This window comes from Etheostoma cragini, chromosome 9 (assembly GCF_013103735.1).
Source record: "Etheostoma cragini isolate CJK2018 chromosome 9, CSU_Ecrag_1.0, whole genome shotgun sequence".
In the NCBI taxonomy this organism is placed as follows: domain Eukaryota; kingdom Metazoa; phylum Chordata; class Actinopteri; order Perciformes; family Percidae; genus Etheostoma; species Etheostoma cragini.
In genome coordinates, this window is record NC_048415.1 from 19152002 (window position 1) to 19163974 (window position 11973).

General features: G+C 38.8%; 1 protein-coding gene and 2 long non-coding RNA genes across 5 annotated transcripts in view; 1 reads left to right on the forward strand and 2 right to left on the reverse strand.

The window, feature by feature from the left end:
• LOC117950358 overlaps positions 1-8173 on the forward strand; it is a 10555-nt gene extending 2382 nt beyond the window's left edge. The window contains exons 2-3 of the long non-coding RNA XR_004657874.1: positions 8004-8006; positions 8087-8173. This is a non-coding gene — a long non-coding RNA (uncharacterized LOC117950358). The remainder of the gene's footprint in view (positions 1-8003; positions 8007-8086) is intronic.
• LOC117950355 (granzyme B(G,H)-like) overlaps positions 1-9471 on the reverse strand; it is a 12550-nt gene extending 3079 nt beyond the window's left edge. The window contains exons 1-6 of one of the 3 annotated variants that reach the window (XR_004657873.1): positions 9365-9471; positions 8904-9063; positions 8499-8631; positions 8024-8245; positions 7665-7924; positions 2352-2353 (exon numbers count right to left, since the gene is read on the reverse strand). Coding sequence is in view for 2 of the 3 variants with exons in the window: in XM_034881316.1 (XP_034737207.1) it covers positions 7769-7924; positions 8024-8245; positions 8499-8631; positions 8904-9063; positions 9365-9467 (774 nt within the window). In the remaining variant the exon portion in view is untranslated. Of the gene's footprint in view, positions 1-2351; positions 2354-7536; positions 7925-8023; positions 8246-8498; positions 8632-8903; positions 9064-9364 lie in introns of those variants that run through there. The other 2 variants (XM_034881316.1, XM_034881315.1) reach the window with 2 other exon arrangements.
• The window catches only part of LOC117950360, a 340112-nt gene that overhangs the window by 220376 nt on the left and 107763 nt on the right, over positions 1-11973 (reverse strand). The window lies entirely within an intron of this gene.

Genomic DNA, 11973 nt, shown 5'->3' on the forward strand with positions numbered 1-11973 from the left:
ATATATGTATATATATGTATATATATGTATGTATGTATATATGTATATATATGTATATATATGTATGTATGTATATATATGTATGTATATATATGTATGTATGTATGTATATATATATATATATATATATATAAATACAGCACACAAAATAGGTCTTGTGAAATGTGATCACTGTATATATAAAGTGTATTTATAAAGTATATATTTTTTTTTTGAGTATTTAATACAACTCTTTTCCGATCAGCCTCTGGGAGAGTTATCTAACTATAAATCTTTGTGCGTGTTTGTGTGTCTCCCGAATGCACAATCCAGCAGCAGGGTCGGGGAGTTGCTACATCCCTAGACGGCTAGATGAACTACGATTGTGTTGTTTGACCCATCCACTACTCCAACCTGCATCCTTACACATGGATTTTTTGAGTATTTAATACAACTCTTTTCCGTTGCTTTTCATACTACGTATAGAAACGCAGTGAGCTGCTGTTTTCCTCTGAGCATCCCATAAAGACGTGCCTTAAGTCTGCCTTATGTGTCTGTATCTGAGAGCCATTTACCAAACGTCAGTAATAGACAACTTGGGAATGAGAACAGGTTGGTACAAAAACAAATATTAGATAAAATCCCAGTAAAAAGACACGCCGAATCCCTAGATGAGCCACAGCCAAGCTGTACCTGACTGAACCGTGCTTATAGTTGGATGAAGTTGTGTACAAAAAGAATTCTGGGAACCAAGCAATTGGCCCATTCCAAACAGGCTCGTGTTCCAAACAGGCACTGCCCTAGTTTGAGGAATGGGAAATGCAGATCTGTATTCTGGAGCCACGGACTAGTACAGAAACTCCCATCTCCTACTTACATATACAGAAGGTTCTATATGACATTGCTCTTGACTATAGTCAACAGATGGAGTGAAATGGTGAATGAAAAGTTCTTAATATCTCTGGTTCCCAGAAGCTAGTTCAGAGCTTTCCCAATTACAAGGTCCTACAGTCTGGTCACAACCCATGTAAGTCATATTCTACCAGTAAAGTCAAATCTGCAGCCACAGGATGCACATAGTTTGTCTATTAAAAGGGGCCATGAAACCCATGCTTGCTCTTAAAGGAATTACTGGAATTGTTGGGTATTAGCCTAGACCCACTCTCTGTAAAGTGTCTTGAGATAACTCTTGATATAATTTGATACTATAAATCAAATAAAATGAATAGAATTATGTGTAGTAGATATTAAAGTATAATGGTATGATATATTTACCTTGTCTCTCTTGGTTTTGCTGTAATAGTTTTAGACAGCTGGGGACTTATTTTAATACACTGAGCTCCTCTCTCCTCTATCTTTCCATCTTTTCATTTATGTGCATCCATGTCCCAGAAATGCTTGTTACTAACCTAGCTCTGGGGAGTCATTACCCGGAGTCCTTATGTTCTTTTTTCCCCAGAATGTTCCCTTGGATCAGAGAGGCTCCAAAATCAGGGTAGCATCTGTCGCCTTGGTCCCGCTCCATGTTCTGTGATGCCATGTTCTGCTGCTACACTGCAGTGCCCTGCCATGTCCTGCTGTGCCTTGTAATGCCGCACAGCGTCCTGCTATGCCGCAAACTACTACAAAGAACTGCTACAGACTACTAATTTTTGTCTATTTTTGTTATTGCCACTCTTCATTCTAACCCCAACCGGCCCGTCAGACACCGCCTACCAAGAGCCTGGGTCTGACCGAGGTTTCTGCCTAAAAGGAAGTTTTTCCTCGCCACTGTCGCACTGTTGCTTGCTCTGGAGGAGACTACTAGAACTGTTGGGGTCCTTGTAAATTCTGGAGTGTGGTCTATCTGTATAGTGTCTTGAGATAACTCTTGTTATGAATTGATACTATAAATAAAATAAAATTGAATTGAATATATTATGTAGCTGATAAAATTGTAGCTTATGTTCTTCCTGCTTCTGGCGCGAGCAGTTGTGTTTTTCCTCCTCTTAGCTTGGCTCCTATTCCAGTGTTTCTACCTTGTCGTGTGGAACATTTTCTCCTTTCTCTTTGTCCCCTGCCTGCTGCTTTCTTGGAGATTCCTTGCAGGCTACGCTAGCAATTCATGGGAGACTTGGCAAGTGGTCTGCCCGGGCCCTTCTCACTGTGGAAGACGTTGAAGACATATTGTTAATTGGAATTCTGTTGGTGAGGCTCCTGATCATCGGACTTGGAGTCTCCTTGACCTATCGGATTGTTGGTAAAACAGCCGCCAGCAAATTTAGCCACAAGCTGTCTGGGGAACTTGAAGAGTGCTTACAGTACATGGAGTGATTGAGAGGATGAAGGTTTTACATCTGAGGGCTGACCAGTCCCACCAACTGTCTCGTAACATCTCAGACCGGACTGTGGAAGCGCAGAGGAGGATTGATATCAGGGCCCAGTCGGTGGAGTTGCTTGTGTAACCACCGGACTTGCAGAGAAGGTAGATGGAGTGTCAAAATCACTACATGAACTGGATGCACGTATGACGCTGAGGTCGGTAGTAATTGATTGATGAACATTGATTCGAACAAATTCCACTGAGTCAACCTAAATTGAACTGAAGTTGTTCAACTCCTCCCTATACCCTATATGTATATAGTAATATATACATATATTATATGTAAATAAACTTCTTTTTGACATAAATACACCAACTACCCTTAGTGACCAGTGTTTATTTTTGTAATTGATTTGCATTCCCTTTCTTTGGCCTGCATAAGCTGTAAGCCTTCCATTCCTGGAACTATTTAAACAAAAGTCTCAATTTTTATTCATTGGAAGTAAAATCTTTATTTGTTAGTGCAGTGGTGTCTGATTCCACTTTACGGTGTTTATTTTTAATCTAGGTGTTGCTTGGTCACATCCTTTTGAAATGCTCTTGAATCGTTTATCTTGTTTGTTATCCGCAGGAAGTATATATAAATAAAATCCATTTCCTCTGCCTGAGTTGTGAATAGTCAGTAAAACACCCCTTAGTTCTATCATCCTTTGAGTTCTTATTTTGAGTCATATATTTTCAAAGGCCAAAATGCATGCCATGCGCTTCTTTCAGTAATAAAGACCATTTAAGTATGCAAATCTGTTTATTGCAGTGACAGGGATGAATGAATGTAATGGAGTGATCAAAGAGGGGTGTCGACTGGCCATTGCAACACTTTAGTTTTGCTTTAAGATTGATAAAGTCTATTAATTTATCTTTATGATTTTTTTTTTTTTTTTAAACTAAGCCCACTCTAGTAGTTACATGTGCATAAGTTCCAAGCAAATAATTTGAACTAACTAACATAGTTTGGTATTGTATGGAGACCTGCATTTTGTTTTTAACTTCCCATAGAAGGTAGTCCAGAGCTTTCCCAATTACAAGGTCATACAGTCTAGTCACAACCCATGTAGGTCTAATGGCGTTTTTCCACTGCATGGTACTTCCATGACTTGACTCTACTCGCCTTTTTTGGTTTTCCATTACGGAAGAAAGTCCCTGGTATCTGCTAACAGGTACTTTTGTTTACTACCACTTCAGTCAAGGCTCCAAGCGAGCTGAGGCGATGCCAAAAGGTAAAAACCTGCAGACTACTGATTAGTCACTAATCACCGGGTCATCATTGCTAACAACAGACGGGGGGTTTCCGCCATGTTTATATAGTTTATCCAGCGTTAGTTTTGTTTTGTTGCTGCCTCAGGCTTCTTTTGAAACTAATTATTCTGCTGGCTGTGGCAACAGCCACATGCAAAGAATCAAAAACAACACACCTTCGACGTTCTTTGTGTGTCGCGTTAGATCACGGCAATTACCTGCAGTGGTAACCAGCCACGCGACTAACCTGCAATGGAAAAAGGAGGACGGGGAACGGTGGTAGAGACGAGTCGAGGCGAGTCGACCAAAGTAACATTAATGGAAAAACGCCAATATTCTACCAGTAAATTAGGCATCTGCAGCCACAGAATGCACAGCTAGCCAGAGGGCACATCATTTATTTTGTGACCATACTGAACACAAAGATAAGAGATTTATAGACCACAAGTTGATGATAGCAAGTAAGAATTGATAAAAATTGGCAGGTGTTTTAGGATCCAACAAATACTGCAAGGGTATGCAAGAGAAAGACATCCGGCTTGAGACAGACAGACTTGGTGCTTTATCTTACAGAGTGGAGTCACTCTCTCAATAGTTTGTCTATTGACAGGACCCAGGAAACCCCCGACATTGCACACATCAAGAAAGCATTTCTGCAAAAATCATTATCACAGAGAGAGACCGAGTTGCTGTAAGATATTTGTGGTTCAATGAGGAAAACAACAGGAAGCCATGATTTTGTTTACTAGCAGCCCCCTGGAGGAAGTATCTAAAACAGTAGTACAGAAATGGTAGAGACCGTTAAAACATTACTGTAAATGATCTTGTTCCTAGTTCTCCACTCATTCAGCCCCCAAAACAATGACAAGCAGAAAGGATTAACATGCTGGCTGCTGGCTCCAATATTCAAATATTCTTTGCACACTTATTCTGTTTCTAATTTACAAGAAGTATAGATGCATATCTTTAACCACATCCTTTGTCTCGAGTTTTGAAGCAGCAGAATATCACACATCATTTATCGTCTCTCATTTATATTTATGGTACACAGAGGTAGAAAAAGTACTAAGTACAAGTGAAATTACTTATCTGAAAAATTACACTAGTAAAACTAATGAGTAGTTCATTTAAAATGTACTTTAAGTAAAAGTTACTTAGGTACATAAGAAAAAAACTGTAGAACAGGGCGGGGGGGATCTTTCCCATGTAGTGAAAATAGGAACTGAAACGGTCTCTGAACCATCGTTGGTCGCCTGCTCCGCCTCCATCTCGTTCTCACTCTCCTACAGAAAGACTTGGCGCCTGGTAGGCAGCCTAGATCAGGGCCTGAGTGGGACTGATTTTCAGCTCAGACCAGCCCACTTCCCAAAAAATGTAATCAAAACTTTAGTATATAAGTCTGCAATAACGCCCTGTTCTCTACAGCCTTGTAATTTAGTCTATTTCTGTTGGTACTTTTTTTAAAACATCCCTATTGCAAAGTGTTGCTTCACAATGTAGATTTCTTAGAAAAATGAACCTCTTAACAACAACCCAATTATGTTCCACAAAATACAAATCTTTTTTCTGTGCAAATAAGTAATCACTGATATCCAAAACTTAAAACTTAAATAAAGAAGAATACACAGTGTATTGCACTTTCTAATCTATCTTTTTCTTATAATAAGATATATATAATAATAATTCAGATAACTTTCTCTTCCCTTTCAGCCATAGGCTTTGTGTATTTACTATCATTTTGAGGATAAAGGTATAATGGGATAATGAACAAGTCATATTTGGGCATAAACAGTGATTATGGTGTAACTAATCTGATCATGTTTGCTTGTTGACACACCGTGATACAACAGCTTACAGTAGATGTGCCTTCCACTCTTACAGTAGCTATCCCTAATGCACTCTACTGGCTCTGCTTCTGACACTAAATCACATTTTATGTGGTAAATTGTCATAATTCTCAGCACAAATCTCTGCGTATTACAAAGCTTTCTGTTCAATTCAAGTCAGTTTCATTATGGTAATGCCAAATCATCTGGCTTCATTGATCACCCCAATGATGTGTGCGAGACCAGGCTGCCTAGGGACAGCATCTAATATATTCAACTATGATTTTCTTCCTTTTTTTTTTTTTTTTTTTTTTTTTTTTACTCAGTAACAAATGGGATTTGGAATGTAGCGAAATACAATACTTCACTCAAAATGTAATCAAGTACATTTTAAAATACCGACTTTGAAAACTACTTGAAAAAATACAAAATACAAAATAAAACTACTCAATACAGTAACTTGACTAAATGTGTTTCGTTACTTTCCAGAATTAGCCAGAATCCCTGTGTTCCATTCCTTTCAGCTCATAATGGAAGTATTCAATTGGACAATACCTGGACCTTTGACCCTCCAGATCTTAGACTGGAAAGGCCCTCAGGCCTCTTGATAAGTGGTACACTTACTTGACTCTAATAATTCTGGCTCACACTCAAAGGACAGTTGGGAAGACATGGGGGATTCCCTGGGCAATTCACAACTTGCAGTTTTTTAGCTTAATTTACAATTTTTCGGATTGAAAAAAGGTAAATTCACTTCCACCTAGCACCTGTGAGTGCAAAAAACACCAATGCAACCTTGGGCCGGTGAGCCTATGCCTTAGCATTAGGGAGTATCGCGTGATATCAGGCCCTGTGATGTAACCAATCGCTTCACGGCACTGTACACGCCCCATTCAGGAGCCGACTAACGAGTTAGCTATAGAATTTTTTACACTATAGCGTCAAGGTTGAGTCGGCAAAAAAAGCAGAAAGCTTGGAGAGCATTGTAAGAGGAACAGAGAAAGAGGAAACGGCAGACTGACAACTAGCAAAAAGCGAAATATCTAAAACTGCTTAGTGCCCCTTTAATTGAAACACACACCAGGCTCCTGCCCTGACTGGCTAGACCAAGTAAACATAATTGGCACATCATATATTTTAATAGCATACATAAAAGGGACAACTTGATCAAACCATTCACTGTTCCCTTTCATCTAAAGTCTCATTTCTAACAATAATGATATTCCTATAGTGTGATGAGACAGTCTTGTCTCGTAAGATTTGGAACAGCATGTGATGGACCAGCCATTGCTGTCACGGTAAGAGACAAGCAATCAAGTAAAATAACAAATATTCATATTCTTATATTGCTAAAATTAACCAGCATGGTTATTGACAGTAAAAGTGGGTGTGGAGCTCTGGAAAAATAGAAGTACAATTTTAATGTTGGGAGCTTACATGCAATATTTATGGCAATTTGTCACTAGAACAGGAAGGTTCTATAAAATAGAAATGTTTTTTCATAGCAACATTCAAATTTGTATGGTTATGAAATTTTCTAGTGGACTGTTAACAAAGCATGGAAGCCTGATTTAATGCTTGCAAATTGGAAACAAAATGTGCTTGTGTAAGTGGAAAGTGGACAGCGAAGGGTCTGTTTTACCTCTCCAGACTGTCCGACGGCCGATTATCGGGTTGGTGAGTCAGCGCCTTTAGAGCTCAAAGGTTTCAGCTGTGACTTCAATAAGTGAACCCTTTTCAAGCTGCATGGATGCACTCTGTTCACTAGGAGGAAGTGTTGTCTTTCAAACAGAGACGTGTACAGTGGTACTCAGAGAACAAGTTTATTGTTTAAAAAGACGGTACACAAAACTCTGAACGGATACTGTGTTTTTGTTATTTGTGTCAGAGAGAAGATGCACAAAGCAGATGTCTTGTAGATAATGTATTTAGGCGCAAAATGACAAACAGAGTCTAAAGATATGTGTTTCTAACATGGATAACTACAATAATCAACATTGAGTTTACACTTGTTTTTCAGATTTTAAGATGTACTTCATTTGTGTGCCATGTTTGTTAACTTGTAGAAATAAACATTATGTGTGTGCTTGGTTTAAATTTGCTTATATTCTGAAGTTTATTCACAAAAAATTAATTTTCAATTGCTAGCCCCCTGCAACAGAAGAAAATGAATGTTCTATAAAAAGCTAAAACATGTCAACGTCAAACTGAAGCACATTTTAAATAAATCTGTGTAAAGCAAGCAAGTTGTTTGGTCTGACAGTCTCATGGCTATGGAATAGGTTATGATTTTAGCATCTCAATTATCAGCTCTCCAATGTTATACAAACTTGAAATCTTGTGATTTCATCATTTTAAAGGTTTTTCATTCATTTGGCATGATCAATTTGATCCAGCTTCTGTAGTCAGGAATCTTAGCGAAACAATGGATTTCTGGGTCACCTGAGTGTGGTCGAAAGTTATGGGACACAACACCGTACGCCTTTCCATCTTCACAGACCAGCGGACCTCCGGAGTCTCCCTGGAAGTACACACACAGTATGCAGTGATTGCTTCAACAACAGTTAATTCATTTCATTTGGTGGAGGTTTGTTTGTCAGTATGTTCTAAAAATACATACCTTGCCAGGTCCAGTTTCTCCCTCAGAGCAGTACAAGTTGGTATTAGGACACCGCTCAGTCAGTGTTACATTGACTTCCATGAGTACAACAGACATATAACTTATATCCTTGTTTGTTCTTCCCCAGCCGGAGACTATACATGATTTTGGCAGAGAGCCATCACCTTGGCCTGCGAGAGCAATAGGTCTCACATTTTTGTTAAATTTTGCCTTGGAGCGCAACTTGAGGAACAGGGAAAGAGAAAAAAAATACACTTAATGAACCAGAAATATAAATGTGAGGGGCTCACATTTAACTGTTGTCTACTATACTTCTTGATAAGTTATTGTTCAGTGCTATGCATGACTAAAGGATTTCAAGCCTCTTTTTTATAGATGCATAGCATTTGCAAATAACATCATGAGAAACATGAGGTAGTAATTGCTAAAATAGACAAAAGCAAATTTTTGGCTCTAACTGCGAGAAATGACTTACCTTGAGAAGCATGATGTCATTACTAAAATCAGTTTCATTGTAGTCTTTACGTGGAAATGCTTGGTCCACAGATATATGCTGCACTCCATTACTGTTGCGGAAATTGTCAACTCCTAGTAAGACTGTGTAGGAACTGAAATGACAAAATTATATGCAAAACAATTATTCACAAATATATGAATAAAAGGATTATTATTTTCACAATATAGAAATATTAAGATAATTGCCTTTTTGTAACAATCATTAAAGCCATAATGAAGCATATTTGCCTTATATAATCATCATCATCATTTATTGGAGAAGTCTAAATTAATAAGATTACGTATTGTTTGAATGAGAAAATCTGTCAAGAGTCCCAGAATTCCCAGTAAGTAATTATAAAGTTTGAAAACGTGTTAAACTGACCTGGCTTGGCAGTGGGCTGCAGTCATCACAAAGTCCTCACTCAAAAGGAAGCCACCGCAGTGTTTGGTTTTACCATGCTGCATGTGGCGCTCCAAAAGCACCATGTAGGGTCTGCTATGTGGCACAGCCTCATGACCTCCAATGACTTCCCCTGTATGAACTGATAAAAATATATATACTGTATATGAACTCACAAAACTAACCCTAACCCATCACTGACTATTAATATTAATAATGTCTTGGAAATAAGCACATCCATCCTGGTGCATTGTATGTCCTGGAGTGTGGAATGTACAGGATGTACAAAGGTTTGGACACGCTTTCTCATTCATTTGAATGAGAAAGTGTGTCACAACTTTTGACTGACACTGTACGAGTAGCGCCTCATGGGCTGTAATCTAAAGGGCATTACAACCTCGATGAAAAAAGTATACAGCTGTAAAAAAGGCTTCTTAACTTACCTTGACCGCCAAGAGTCAGTGTAAGGATCAGTATCAGCAGTTCACAGTGGATAGACATAGTGAGATCACAGTCCAGCTGAGCTCCTGGAAAGCAGTGGCTCATCACTGACAGGTTCAGTCTTTAAATGCTTCCTTGTATGAGGGTGGGTAGTCTGCATATGCAAATGATGTGGCTTTGATAAGCGTACGTCTGTCACCTCCAGAGTATGTCATGCTTGTCATAAGATTTTCAAGGTCTAACTTCTTTAGACAATGTTTTATTAAGTCAATACAGTATGTGTTACATACACAATATGCAAAGTGACATATTTGAGCTGGGATGTAGACATGTGTTTTAAGAATGTGCAGCCATGACACAAACACTGACTCATTTTTCAAGTCAAGACTGATGTTGCTATAGGCAAGTAATGCCTTTCACAGTAGACTCTTTGATTCGCAAATTCTCTACCTATTATGAGTTCCCATTTTCTATTTTTACCTCACATAAAAAAGACACATGCCTGTGACCACATGTTAACTTGTCTTTGAGTCAATTGTTGCAAGCGTGGGTAGTTTTCAGTCCAACGTAGTGAACTGTGATGGTCATAATTTATCTACTGATGCCTTTGTGGTTACATTCACAGCCTTGAAGATCTCTATTGGCATTTCATGTTCAAAGCTGTGGCTTTCTCAGAGGAGCCTCCATGTCTGTCACAAAGCCCCAGAGGTAACATTATTCTGATGTTATCACGTCATAAGACAATATAAAAATAGGATTTGTTGAAAGTGTGCTTCGTGGAACTTAAAGTGAAATGGGACTCCTGAGCTACCAGAGGAATGAAGAAGTAATTAGGAATATGTTGGAGGCAAAATGAGATGGGAGATGAGATGAAACCAGAAATATTATGTTAACAGAATATTTCGGGGCCGTCTTTTTTCTTTTAAGCAAGAAGCCACTTTAACAATTTCTTTATTAGGAAAATGTATGTCTAACATAAATCAAATGCTATTCATACTGTGGGTTCATAGCATGTGGGCTCTCCAACCGTTTTGCTTCAGTTTGGCAAAAATAAAGGAAAACACACTTACGAGATACTGACTGCTGTATTTTTGTAACCAATGAGAAAGAAAGGAAACTTGGACATTAGTTTAAAACAATGTGGATCAAATGGGAATGAAGCGATTTGAAGATACAAAGAGATTTGCAACACATTAAAAATAGTAGTGGCTATAACCCATTCCCCTTCAGTGTAGTCAAGCATAAAAGTATGCATGACCGACCACAGACTACAGATATGTCTGTTACATCACTTCCATAGTCTAGACTCCAGTATGCGCCTCTTATATCTTAGTCACAAACGCTATTGTAATTGTTTTAAATGATGCATAATAAAGTTTTCATGTGTTGAAGAAAGGGGGAAAATGAGTAGGTGGGGGAGGATGAGAGGAACAGGAGTGAACATGTTTTTGGGATGTGAGCTCCTGGAGTCCAGGGCAGTAATGGGAATTACAGGAGGAGATGCAGAGAGGAACTTGCTAGGTGGAATAGGGACTTTACGGTTAGCCCGTCACGTTTATGGGGACCCCAGGGCTAAGAGGGCTTGCTGGTTTAGCCATTGGACACAGCAACAAGGAAATGGGGAATGAAATAGCAGCCTAAAAAACCATCAATCCCAGTGATAATTACATGTTTATTAAGAAGAAAGGAAAAGGACAAAAATGAAAGCCAACAGACTGAGAAACAGACATTCCTAGAACAGTGATAGATCAAACTGGGGGTTTAACAAAATCACATATGGAACCGGAGGTTTATGGCCTGATCTCATGCTGATGTGACACTGTTCAACAATTATCTGGATATTAGCTGGCTCATGTGCTATACCGCTCTATTGCTGTGCTCACACCAAATGCAAATATAACAGCATATTTCAGTTCTTTTATATAATTAAGAAATATGACATCTCAATTCAAATTACACCAACTGTAAAAATGGATTGTTCATATGCTTTTTCTTACTTCAGATTAAAGATTACTCAGTGTGTTGTGGCCAATTCTATTTCTATGCTTGGGGCCCTGGAGATGGAAGCACTTCCTGTCCACAAGAAAGGACGGGACGGATCTGGATTCCAAGACTGTAGCTAAGCCTCTGTGATGGGAAGGAAACGACTGTCAGGAAAAATAAGACTATTACCAGACAACAGTAAGACAGCCTTTCCAATTGGACTAAACACACACACACACACACGCACACACACACACACGCACACAATCACACATCAATTTATGAATAGATTTACCAGCTGTTTGGTTTATAACAATATCCCGTGGCTGGTCGAACCCAAGGTGTTTAATCTTAAATGTGTCTTCAAAAGACAGAATTTCTAATTTGTGCTTTACAAGATAGTCCACATAATTCACTGTGACCGCAGTTGCTATCTTCTTTAGAAGTAATACTAATGGCTGCCAACTACAAACAAATAAAACAACCTAACCGGGGAAATAGCTGATCAAATTGCAGTGGTGCAACAAGCAATTAGCCATGTATGGTATCAAATGTGTTATGGTTTGGGGTTTTTGTTGGGGTATTTGTCCTGTTTGGCCTTCCCTGTGTTTTTGTCCCGGTTTTCCCA